Source organism: Mytilus californianus, unplaced genomic scaffold, assembly GCF_021869535.1.
Source record: "Mytilus californianus isolate M0D057914Y unplaced genomic scaffold, xbMytCali1.0.p SCAF_5, whole genome shotgun sequence".
NCBI classification, from domain to species: domain Eukaryota; kingdom Metazoa; phylum Mollusca; class Bivalvia; order Mytilida; family Mytilidae; genus Mytilus; species Mytilus californianus.
In genome coordinates, this window is record NW_026262701.1 from 24756455 (window position 1) to 24770253 (window position 13799).

The 13799-nt window shown below is 32.7% G+C and overlaps 1 protein-coding gene across 2 annotated transcripts; it reads left to right on the forward strand.

Moving 5' to 3' along the window:
* Window positions 1-204: 204 nt before the first annotated feature.
* LOC127700981 (galaxin-like) lies at window positions 205-8652 on the forward strand. Of its 2 annotated transcripts, none has more exons than XM_052204734.1 (3): window positions 205-358; window positions 1843-3218; window positions 8217-8652. In XM_052204734.1, the coding sequence occupies exons 1-3, from the start codon at window positions 271-273 to the stop codon at window positions 8271-8273; spliced, it is 1521 nt and encodes a 506-aa protein (XP_052060694.1). In that variant the 5' UTR covers window positions 205-270; the 3' UTR covers window positions 8274-8652. The 2 variants fall into 2 exon arrangements, with proteins under 2 accessions (XP_052060694.1, XP_052060695.1); XM_052204735.1 differs by having other exon boundaries at window positions 1843-3200.
* The last annotated feature ends 5147 nt before the right edge of the window (window positions 8653-13799 follow it).

Below are 13799 nucleotides of genomic sequence, written 5' to 3' on the forward strand. Positions count from 1 at the left end.
TTGACCTGTGCAGATTCTGAGAATACGATCTCTTATTCATAGAAATATTTATTGAAAATGTCCACCAATGCTTATTATATGAAAGTTACAAAAATATTTGTATGTATGTATCACATTTATGTTTTACTTTCAAGTTTTAAATATGTCGAAGATTACATGTTTCGTTGTGACATAATTTTGACAAATTAATATCACACCTGACATTTACGATTAACGCAATTTAATTACGAAAGCACGAGGTTAATTACACGCTTAAAGAGTCAGTTTGCCATGTTTAATAAGATGAAGGGATACACAGCATGTTTGTTTGTATTTATCACAAACTTTATACTTGTGCGAGGGGTTCGTTTAAATCACAGTAAGACTTATTTAATACTTTTTTTTAATTTCTGATCACTAAGAAATTTGATCATGTAATGTAGTATATCTATGCATTTTAATAGTCTCTTATAATTCTGTATAGAATGTCTCTCGTTTTATGTGGTTTTGTTTTAAACTTGTTGAGAGATGATAAACCATTGAATAAAATTGAATTGTAATTCTATCTTATAACATATGCTTTATTTCGTCTTTGTAAGTCGTTTATGAAATATTCAGAAAGGCTTGTTAATATAGTATGTGAATATAAAAAATGTTTCAGTCATCTTGGAACTTAAAAGAGTGATATAGATTTTTACAAAAAAATACAACTTTAATATAGAAATGCATTTGATAAACTAACAAAGACATTTATATCGTATAAGTCTTAGATGAGAAATATTATTACAAATATATTAACACTTTTTTTTGTTTATTCTAACCTATTCAGAATTCGAATAATTAGGAGTTATAACTTAAATGATCGATTTCTATGATAAATTTAACAGTTTGCCAGTTTTCTTTGGTTTTTTTTTGTTGTTTTATGAATGCATGTATTAACGTAATATTCTTTAACTTTGTTTCAAATTTGTTCAACTAAATCTCATACTAATCTTTAATCTCATACTAGTCTTCTATTTACTTACTTGTGTTTCGCCAATTTTTTTTTATACAAAATATGCAATATTTTATAAGATGTAGAGAAATAAACCGACCTCTATGACAAAACAAGCTCTATGGCACACAGTTTGTTAAAAAAAAAACAGTATAATAGAAATTACAATTTTGCAAAATACGACTTTTTTCTATTTATACGTCAATAGAACCTTAAACTTTTAAAGTTGCCGTATGCAAGGATGTCCCATTTCAAACCCTATATTTACTGTCAGATAAATCTGTTCTGTTTTTTTTCTTTTTATAGCAATCGCTTTTGTCTTTCTGCTTAGCAAAATGTTTTTGCAAGCAAACCTAAATAAAAAAGACAAAAAGGAAAGGATACTCTTAAAACATATGTGGGCGATTTTGCTTGATATATAGATGAAGAGTAGTAGTACTAGCATTAACAGTACCAATTTTACCCCGCATTTCAACTATTAATATCTCTTCATGCAGTGATGCTCGAAGCATCAAACATTGAAAATCCAAAACCTAACACCAACATTGAAGAGCTGATAAAAACAAAAAGAAGCAAAAAAAAGAAACCAAACCCGAAAAAGATGTTTCGTTCAGCAACTGTAACGATATTCCTTTCTTCTAGGACGAAATAAACCAAATAATAAGAACTAAACAAAACAATTCTCCAATAACTTGTTGTTTGTTTAAAAAAAAAAGAACATTAAAATACATAGCTGTCACTGCTAATCTGATTTATTATTAACATTACATATATTTTAGAGTAAATACGCTACTTTATTTTGAAAAAAAAACAACGAAAAGACGTTTTAGTGTTTCTTTGTATTCTATACCCATTACTTTATATTTCAGAGGTCTGTGGGAATGGTTTCTACAATCCCGACCACGAAACATGTTGTGATGGTGCTATCTCAAGCCCAGCAGGTTGGCCTTGTTGTGGACTTTCAACATATAATGCCGCCCTTCAAGTATGTTGTGATAACACGCCGTATCCCAATAGCGTAGGATCTGCCTGTTGTAAGAATAAGCCGTATGACCCACAAACTCAAACCTGTTGTGTGGATACATTATATCCAACACCCAACGCCAAATGTTGCGACAAAAAACTCATCGATCCAACAACTGAAATATGTTGTAACAAAAAAATTGCCGACAGGCCAACACCTTATCACAAATGTTGTGACATTGAAACGTATCACCCACTTCTAGAAACGTGTTGTGAAGATACCCTTCATACTCCGGGGGATTTGTCATGTTGTAAAAATGAAGCTTATGATCCAAGAGAACACAGTTGTTGTAATGGTGTCATAATTAGTCCAGGAGGACTGAAATGTTGTGGTCCTATTCCGTATGATCCAAACTTACAATCATGCTGCTACGGCATAGTACGGAAAAAATCGGCAGAAGGAGGAAAACCATGCTGCGGGGCGACAGATTACAATCCTAAAACGCATACCTGTTGCAATGGAATGTTGTTTACTGGAATAAATTCATCGTGTTGTGGCAACAGAACATATAAACCTGATACTGAATGTTGCGAAGGACAGAACAAACATGGACTGGATTGTTGCATGGATAAAGCGTATTCTAAAACTACTCAAACGTGCTGTGGAGGTACAGTACATAAAGGAGCTGGGTTGCATTGTTGTGTGAAGAAGGCTTATGATCCAGCAACTGAATGTTGCAATGGGGTGAATAAAGTAGGTCTTATGTGCTGTGGCAATAAAGCGTATAGTAATTTGACAAGTTCCTGCTGCAAAGGTATCCTACATGATGGGCCTAATATGTCTTGTTGTGGACCATTTCCATATAACCCAAAGACTGAATGTTGCAAGAATAAATCGGCGTCAGGTCTTCCATGTTGTGGAGATAAACCATACAACAATACACTGGAAACATGTTGCCATGGTGTTTTGAGTAGTCCTGCTGGAAATGGATGTTGTGGAAAAGAAGGTTACAATCCAAAAGAATCCTTATGTTGCCATGGACAAGTTGTGTCGAAGCAAGCACACGTTTTTGGTATCTGTATAGACAAATCAAAACAACAAGGCATCACACCAAAACCTATAGGCTCTACACCAAAACCTATAGCTACAGGCTTCACACCAAAACCTATAGCTACAGCCTTCACACCAAAACCTAATAGCTTCATACCAAAACCTATAGCTACAGGCTTCACACCAAAAGCTTCAGTCATCAAGCCAATGAATGTACGAAACAGTTTTTCTGTAAGAAGTCATATTTTTAGGGCTAATCCACAAGTGACCCGTTTTTAGTGGTGATTTTTTGTTTTCAAGATTCAAGTATAAAACCAGATATCACAGGAACAGAAATTTCTCAAGTTTATAATGAAATGAAAATAAAGTTTTTTTTTGTTTTTTTTACATTTGCATAATCAAACATTTTTGCCCACTGAAAATGATAACAAAATTCCCTTTTCCAACATGAAATATATCATATGTCATTTTTATAACCATAAAGTTATGATACATGCACTTTTCTGATAATCAAAATTGTATAAAAAATGTTTACCAGATCTTTTGAAAAGGTCACTTCAGGATATATTCACCATACTTCTAATGCGTGAATAGCAAAAGTAGCTACACATAGCTTTATTTTCAAAATATATAATAAATCTTATCATTTAACATGCTTAGATTGAAAAAAGAAAATGAACAGGGCAGTCTCTACTCCGTCGCTATTTTTATTCAGAGAATAACGTTTAAATTGTTTATAGTCGACCAAAATCCTGAAGGTATACCAAAACAAAGGTTTATATAATTATTTTGATACGTCCCTGGAATCCACTGAATAATAATACATTTGTTATACGCGTCGTAAAGGAGTGATTTAAAAATCTATAATATAGTTATTCACATTTTGACATGTTCCCAATCCAAGCTCAGTAAAAAATATCTTCGATTAATAACCAGTGATTCGCAACAATCCTTTACTCTTAAATAATTAATTAGTAAATCCATTATCAACGAAGTTAATTCAAAAGCGATCGTAGCTACGATCAAGACGAAACATTTTTTTTTAGGTTTAAAGCATTTATAAAAGCGGAATAGTAGTTCATTATTAGTAGTAAGTTTGATTCAATTTTATCAAAATTAGCTAAATTATTGCTGGTGTATTATTGGCTTGCAAGTGAATAATTAAACCTCATTTGAATCCGTATTCACGCGACCTTTAATTTGACCCGTAGTAGGAAATGGGTTATGCATGTGATTTGCATGTTCAGCTATTAGTAAGGAAGTAATGTCAACATTGAAAAGTGAAACAAGGGTGCCACCAGGGGGACCAATACGTTGGCTGATTCAGCCATGAAAATACATTTCTTATACTGCTAAAACGATGAATTTACGACATTTTTAAATATGTGACATAAAATCAAACAGACCTAGACAATACCTGACCGTCTATTTATAAGTATGTTTACGAGTATATCGGGTCATGTGACTATCGGCAGTCTTCGGAGGTCATCTCGATGGTGAATTAGAGGGCATCTAGTCTAATATACGCAACAAATGCTGATACATTATCACGAATCATAGTTTTTTTTTACTTCTTTTGGACTTTTTTTTAATTTGGATTTACGTTTAAGTATGTTAATTATCAAATATAATAATTCGAGTAAAATCAGCGAAAACGAATTTGACAGTTAAAGTGCCATATAAAATAAATCAATTTCATTTATCTCGCTTCATTAGTACTTACGGTATTTGTTAGTAAATGAAATGATTTCTTTTCGGGATGTTTATTTCAAGCACACCAAATTATCATAAAAAGAGAGATATCTTGCATCGCAAGAAGTATAGAGATGTAAATGGAGAGACTGCATGAATTTAGCATATTAAGAGATCGTTTTAATTATAGTTTTCTAACATATAGTTTCCTAAAAATTTGAATTTTGGGCTAACAAGTGGCATCACTGATGAAACACAAAAAAATTAAGATAGATCTAGAAAACTAAAAGTAGTATAAAAAATTCGACAATAACGGTATATATTTAAGTTTCCTTTACATCATTCATCCACCCATTTTGCATTAACACGTAAATTTAGTCAATAATAAAAATAGAACACAATAATTTACCTTTTATGCATTAGATTTGATTTTGTTTTAAGTTCTAAAAGACTAATAGGCCCATGACGATTAACTGTTTGACATGTTGTTTAGACACCTGTCAATTGTTGAAGAAAGAAGTTTTGGAGAAGAAGTTACAAAGTTGTAAAACTTGTGTCTAATCCATTTGTCATTTTGAACAATAAAATATGTTAAAACCAATTGTTGAAGACTGTATTTTGCCGTTTCCGTATGTCTTGCTCTAGATGTATTTTGGTTATTTGTGTGTCGATCGGTTGCTGTCTTTCCCTTTTTAATACCATGACTCATCGTTATTGTTAAATGTTGATCCTTATTATTATTCATTTATTCCAAATGAACTTTCATGTGACCTACTGTAACTAAGAACATGTAGAACGAAAACTGTCAGTATATTATATTAACATACATGTATATGTGTTTATATTTATAAAAAACAATAAATCATGAAATACACATGTATTACATAACTGATTCAATTCGCCATATTCTGCTCAGACAATGTTTGACTGTTTACACGTTCACTTGGCTAATACTTTTTATTAACACATTAACAAAATATGAATATCAATCATTCTCCTATGCTGAGGTTAGTATGCATACAAATGTGTAAACTAATTTATTTGCATTTTAATTTTAAGTAAACGTCAAATGTCAAAATGGAATGGAAACGTAACAAGTCTTTTCTTTGTAATCCATGTATAAGTCATGTGTTAATTAACCTACAAATCAGATCGTGAAAATAATCAGTAAACTAGTGCAACGCTGTGAAGTGCAAAAAGTCGAGTAGAACCCTTCAGTTGAATGATAATATTTTTTGTTATTTGGAGAATTTGACGGTTATGGAATGTATGTTTTATTTTCATCCGTAGGGTTGACTGGGGTAAAGAAATGTGTGGCTCTCTTGTTTTTTCCCCGATCGGCTGTAAAAACAATTGCCAGAGTGGCGCGACCGCTTTGCTATGCGGGATGTATAAAAAAAAGTCACAGCTACGCCCGGTCAGGCTCTCTGCACCATAAGAACCCTTGCAACAAATCTTTGAGAGGTCCGTAGTTTTCAGCCATAGTTGGACCGTAAGTGGTATTCCTGTCCCTATCCAATATACACTCCTTTCACATTGGCATTCCAAATTTCCCGCCCATATACCCCGGTCGATTCCTTATTTCATTGTTTAATTCATTGATAACTTTTCTTGGACACCCGTTTGTACAATATGCCAATCTCTGAATCGTCCTGGCTAAAAGAAAAGTTATGAATGGAATAAACGTTGAATGATTGATGGATTGTTGTTTGCTTTACGTCCAGTTGCAAATGTTTCATGCATGCTCTGGACGAGAACAAATTAACAATAAATACAATAGGTAGGTCCTGCAATAAAAAAGGGCTCATAATAAAAGAATCAATCAAATCTATTTTATAAACCTCCACAGAACGATAACATATTATTTTAAAATAAAATTCTGCGGACGGAATTTTGAGAAATTCTGATTATAAGCAAAGAAAATGCATTTTGTCGTCTCTTTTTTAACCCACATGATCATTCTATATGTATTTATAGGTTCTGTTAAACAAATATGATCGTATCTACATTTTATTACTACATATATACCTATTTTCGAAATTCAGATGCAGTTCAAGTAGTTTTAAATCCGTACAAATTTCGTAAAAATCTTTAAAAATCAAGAATAACACTGACTAGATTTAGGCAGTACGACCGAGTTTACAAAACACGGTACTTCGCATTTGAATAGTTTTGAATAATTCTCGTCTTGATAGACGAAAAATGCAGTGTGACAGGAGATTGTTGTGGATTGTTTAAATGAATGGAGAGACAGTTTTCTGCAAGCACACTGAATATTCGAAGGGAAAATAATGTTTTGGCTCAACAAAATCATCAACTGATTTATGTTGTTTTTGTTGAAGTTGTTATCATCTCTCTTATCACAGACATGCGTCCCATAATTATTTATACATGTACATGTACATTGTTTTTTTTTCAGCATAAAAACAACTATGGCCTGATGTCGGTTAGAAAATATATTTCACCTATACAAGTATATTACCGGAAATATGCATTTGCTCCTTTTCATTAAACTAAATGTAAATTATAACAGAAGCTTTTAAAAATATTTTCAGTACATCTGTTTAAATAGAGGAAAATATACATGAGCAATAGCTAAAAGAATATTAGTGCGAGCTGCTACTGCTACAAATTATAGAGGGGGATTAGGGGGCTGCCTTGATAAATCATCTGAGAATTATTGAAAAAAAGTTTCAACTACCGTAGTAGTAAATTAAATGCAAATTTAAAGTCTCCTAAAGGAAATTTTGATAATGAAGCCAACAAATATTTATTAGGATTTGATAATTTTTGTTAACAGTGACATTTTTTAAAATCCAAACACATACTAAATTGAAAATAAGTTTTATAAGTAATAACAAAATAAAATCTTATTACAACATAGGTCCCTCTTTCACTATGATGAGCGATATAAATGAAAAGATTTTGTATTCGGTGAAGATCTCTGAAGGTGTCGAAGACTTTTTTTTAATTCTTTGTAAAAAAAACCTCAAAAGCTATATTTTGTATTAGAAAACTGTTATTTTATGAGGATATCAATGTATTACCTCACCTAAAGTTCGATAATTGTGTTAGACCTTTACTTCTTTATTGTAGTGAAGTTTGTTCTCTTTGTATGATTATAGATATTACAAATCGAGAGTTAAAATATTGGTAATTGGCTACCATTAAAATTCATATTGAATTTGCCAAAAAAAAAAATGGAGTAAATAAAACAGCTGTAAATCCAGCAGTACTGAATGCATACGCAACTATCCTGCAAAAAAAAATCATACCGGCTTGAAAACTGTAGGAAGAGTAAGCTGGACAAATCATATACGCTGTGTGGGACGGACAGACAGACGGGGGTAAAACAATATGCCACCGACTCTTTGTCACGGGTGAACAATTAAATTTTTTTAGGGTAGGTATAATAAATAGTAAAAAGAACTATTTACCTAAATGGACACACATATATATTTATTTGTTCTCTTTTATCTTATTATGCTTGATGTACGATCATTTAAAACATTACTATTATTGTTCGTCTTTTAACAGGTGTTAAGAATTTTTCTGAGAAAATGTCGGTACCTCAACCAGTGGATATACATGTAGTTGAAGATGATTCGTTAATCAATTTGAGCCGATATGAAAAAAGGAAAGTTGTTGAGGAGTATCATATCAAGTGTCTTAAGCAAGAACACATACAACTGAAAAATGAGAACATAAAATTTTGCTGAGAGAAACTGATCTGATCAAGGAAAAGGGAGCCCTCACTGTTTTGAAGAAGAAAATCATTAAACTGCAGTTGAAAAAGATGAGAAAGAGATGAATGAATGTTAAAATAATTTATGCGTACAATATTATATTTATTTATAATTATTACATGAAAAAAATGAGACAAGAAATGCATGTATGTGTACAACATTGTATTTATTCATTAATTACATGAAATAAAATGAGACCAATGAAGTGATTTCATTTATATTCTAAGAACTCTTCACTATATGACGCCTCTCATCTCCATGGTTCCTAACAACAAGGAAGTAATATATTACATGATTGTCATCTCCCATTTATCCCCTTAGTTATAACACAATGTTATTAAGCACTGCACAGGCGGTGATCATTTTTGCTGCTTTTTCTGGTTTTGTTCTAATCTCTCCATGTAGGATGTTAAACCTCCTCTTCCACCATCCAAAACACTTTTCTTCTATTGCATTTGTCTTCACATGGACGATGGATGCCTAGTGGTGGCATTAGCTCGCAAGGGCAGCAAAGAATGGTTTAACAGAAACGTGAACTCTAAAAAAAGAATTACTTTGTAATTTTGTTTTACTTATCTTGAGTAATGATATTACTTACAATTACTTACTCCTGCTAAGTATTACTTACAATGCTTATGCAATTACTTGAAATGACTAAATTGAATGTTATACTTGGTTTAGGAAATAACTTATAATTTTAAGTAAAAATGATTAACTTGAATTTAGTAAACTATAAAAGAAACCTTAGTAATTTATTTGTACTTTAATGCAGTAAAAATTACTGATATTACTTCTAATTACTTGAAAAAAAAACATTCTTATTGATATGATATAACCTCCAGAACATAAAGTTGTTCACTTGAGTAGGGTAAGGTATATTACTGATACTGCTTTCTAGGATATTAAAATAACAAAAGAGAGCTGCTAGAATAATACTAGAAACAGACCATTTCGCAACTTCTGAGCCCTTATTAAAACACTTAAATTTGATGACAGTTGAACAGAGAATAAAATATCACAAGTTTGTGATGACAATTAAGTGCATAAAAAAGATGCCCCATCATATCTTACTATCAAGTTTCATTTATATGTTTCAGACAGAATGTCAGAAATCCATACCCCTGAGAAATGCTGTTCAAGGAAACCTCATACTCCCTAAACCAAAATAGAATTGTTCAAGAAGTCTTTTATGTATTCTGGACCATTCTTGTGGAACAATTTGTCTATAATATATCATTACGAAATATTACAAACAGATCATTTATGGAAATCAACCAGTTGAAAAAAATATTGAATATTATTTATTTCATCATGTTTATTTTTTTATAACATTTTATGCAGTTGTATTGAATATTGTCATTATACTTTTGACTTTTATACTAATGTATACCATGAATATGTTTGCATTTTTGTTTATGCTTTTCTATGATGAGGGCCCCAGGGAAGATTAGTTATATAGCTAACTGTGTAACCCTCTTAAAATAAAATATTGTTGTTGTTGTTATTGAATTTTCCTCAATAATTCTAATTTCTAAAATAAATATTGCGTCTACCGTGTAGATTACATTTCACTGAGGATTGATATAACGGAAATAAATGTGATGAACTTGTACATGATGTGTATACATGATTTAACTAAATATATGACTCAGTTATATTCATAAATAGTTAACATTTGCATGTTTTAAAAAAATGCTGCTCGTCTGGTTCTAATTTTCAAATGCCAAATGATGGAAATAAGTAGCTGCAGGAAAAATATGATAACTATGACCAAGGAATTGTATATTTAAAAGGAATGGAAACCGTTTGCATTCCTTTTAAATATACAATTCCTTGCTATGACCTATCGTAACCTCTATGTCTTGTTTCCATATATCTACCAAGATTGGATGTCTTGAAAATAAAACTGTCATGACAGGAACCTGGCCAGTTGATTACAACATTTAGAAATTGTCCTGCTAAATGCGAAGATGAAAATAATTAAAGCAATAGGAGTTGTATCGAAGTGTCAGGACAATTAAATAATATGGTTCTGGCATAATTTCAATCTACTTAATTGGGAAAAATCATAGTTCAAGCGGCGGATTTAGAGGGAACAGATACACATTCCATGAAAGAATCTCCAAAACCTATTATGTCTGGTTGGGTTGCTCAACAATTTTGTCAATATAAAGGAACTATATAAACTGTCATACAAGTGGGGGGTTTAGTTAGCTGTAAAACCAGGTTTAACCAATCATTTTCATAGAAAAATGCCTTTACCAAGTCAGGAATATGACAGTTGTTTTTCACTTGTTCTGTTGATTGATAGCGTTTAATTTTTCCTTTTTTAAGGACTTTCCTTTTTACAGCGGATGACCGTGAGGGCTTTCCGGTGTTATGTTGCCGCAGACATTTCTACCCACGTGACTTACGTTTTTGACTGATAACCGAACGTATTTCGTATAATTACGCGGATATTATCGAGTGCAAAATAACATTCCTTATCGCTTGTCATATAATAATTTCATCAATAAATATTCTTCAAAATAATTTTTAAGAACATAGATAAATGATATGAAAATGTTTTGTCGTGAGAAATATATATATCAATAACAAATCAAGAATGCCGAAAATTTGTGTTAACGCATGCGGAAGAATATCTCAAGAACGTTTTGTCACAAACGCGGGAAAATATGAATGCCTACTCAAATCCAATCTATTAGAAAAACGAATTATTACAGAAGAGTGTCCACCATGCACTTGCATTGCACTATCATTAGAATAGTAGAATAGAATGATACAGAAATGGATGAAAATTATATATAACTGTTATACAAATATCAATATAATATATAACAACAAACCAGAGTATACTGATAACAAATGATTATATCACTACAATATGATAGCTATAACGGTGAGGTTGAATTCCTTGTCATTTATTCATCATCCACACAGGAACTTGTCTCAGAAAAAAAAATATCTATGTTCCTTAACCTAACTTTCAGGTATAGAGATGTGATTTTTTATCCATGAGACAAGTGCTTGTGACCATCCACCAGAACTTGCGGTCATCCGATGTTCAGTACTTCAGTACTTTGATTGTATTTGCCTTGAAGTTCGGTATTCTTGTTATACTTTTTTTTCTATACACTTTAAGATTAGACATGGAATATTAGAAATGGTTCTATAGAAGTTGGTTGATCTTTTGCTGCATTAATTGTTGTTTTACGGACGTCATCAAGATTTGGTAGAACTTTATGAAATATCATATGACCACGGATATATTCCACTTGTCGTTGCCATAGTCCCGTCCTCCTTTTGTCGAGTGTGACATCACCGAATTCTACGTAACAATATACCACGAGCAACGCGAGGGGTGGCACTTTTTGAACTGCTTAGCAATCCGGAGAACCTCAGTTCAACTCTGGTTCTCGATGGGGTTCGTGTTGCTCAGTGTTTAGTTTTCTTTGAAGTGTTTCGTAGACTGCTGTTCGTCTTTCTTTTCCTTTTGGTCATGGTGTTGTCATTATTTTACTAATTGAACAAGAACTGCCCACAGAGCGAGACTATCGTCTTTAAGTTGCTGCTGTGAAAATCAGCCCTGAAACAATGACATTTTGAGATTTTTTAGCTTTCAAACTAGAGGTCAAGAATCAAGGTGAAGGTAACATGATTTTGGTATTTGATATAATCTATATTTCCATGATGTGTCTGCATACAAAGTTTTGTCAATCTAAGTGCTACAGTACAAAAGTTGTGCACCGTACACAAATCAGACATTTTTATATCAGAGGGGTCAAAGGTCAAATTCTAGGTGAAAGTGACCTGAATTTGATATATGTCACAATCCCAGCCATGATGCAACAGTATACCAATTTGGGTCAACCTAAGTTATAGGATACAAAAGTTATGCGCAGGACACTAAGGACACAACTCAGCCAAGTTTTTACTATCATATGGATCAAAGGTCAAAGTGAAAGTCAAAGAAACCTGACTTTTGTATATGACACACCCCAAGCCCATGATGCAACAAAATACCAAGTTAGGTTAACCTAAATTTTACGGTACAAAAGTTATGAACAGGTCACGAATTGGACAAGGTTTTACTATCATAGGTGTCAAAAGTCAACCCCAGCCCATGATTTATCTGCATACCAAGTCTGATTAACGATGGTACAAAAGTTATGCACCGGACGGACAGACGGACATTGTGATTCCTATATTAACCCTCCCCAAAAAAACTTTTTTTGCTGGGGAGGGGGGGGGGTAAAATAACTCAGTTTTGTTGTCACCTCAAAGTGGATAGAACGAGATGAAGGACGGAAGTATGAGTACAATTTTAAAAAACAGAGAGCACGTGGGTTGGTAAGGTCAGAAACTATGTATATGTAACGAGATAAATTACCATTGTAGTATAGTTCGCACGTATGCCCTTTGAGGTTTGTATTAACTGTTTATCGTTTCACATAAACCGCATATGTACGTACAAAAACAAAATGAACTTTAAAAATGAAGAATGTTAATATCCTGAGTTAAAACATATATCATATATAGATGTCATGTTAAATCTGTTTACTTTATCAAGTATTTTCACACAATTTTGGCTGCGAGATCCAAATTATTGTCATGTAAACCTATTATGTCTGTTTGGGTTTCTCACACAATTTTGTCAATAATAAACAACTGCCATACAGGTGGGGAAGGTTAGCCGGCTATAAAACCAGGTTTAACCTACCATTTTCTTCGGGAAAAAAAGACAGTTCAGGCATGAAAAATATAATTGTTTCCTGTCTATTTGTGTTGCTCACACAATGTTGTCAATAACAAGGAGAAAAGCTAAAATCGTGAAAATCGAACTTGACCTGTAACTTGTCATGATAAAACAATACACCAAATATCAAATCAATATCTTCAAGCATGAAGAAAAAAGTCTGGAAAACTGATTTGCCGGATTGACGGATGGACAGACGGACGGACGGACGGACAGACAGACGGACAGAGTGCAAACCTAAAGTCCCCTTCGACTTCGTCGGTAGGGGACTAATAAACAACTGCCATACAGGAGGGGGAAGGTTAGCCGGCTATAAATCCAGGTTTAACCTACCATTTACTTCGGGAACAAAAGACAGTTCAGGCATGAAAAATATAATTGTTTACTCTCTGACAAGACAATTATCTTCCTTGTGCTGGTGTCTAACATATTGACAACCAATACTAACAAGTCTTCATTGATAGGCATTTAATCAGCTTAACATGGAGCAATGAATTCAAAGAATATTCCTCGGGACTTAAAATAATTATAAACATATAAAAACTCCACGTTGGATCGAAGGACCGTTTGTGGAATCCTATGTCCATATTTACAATCTACCAACAAACAGGAAGTAGC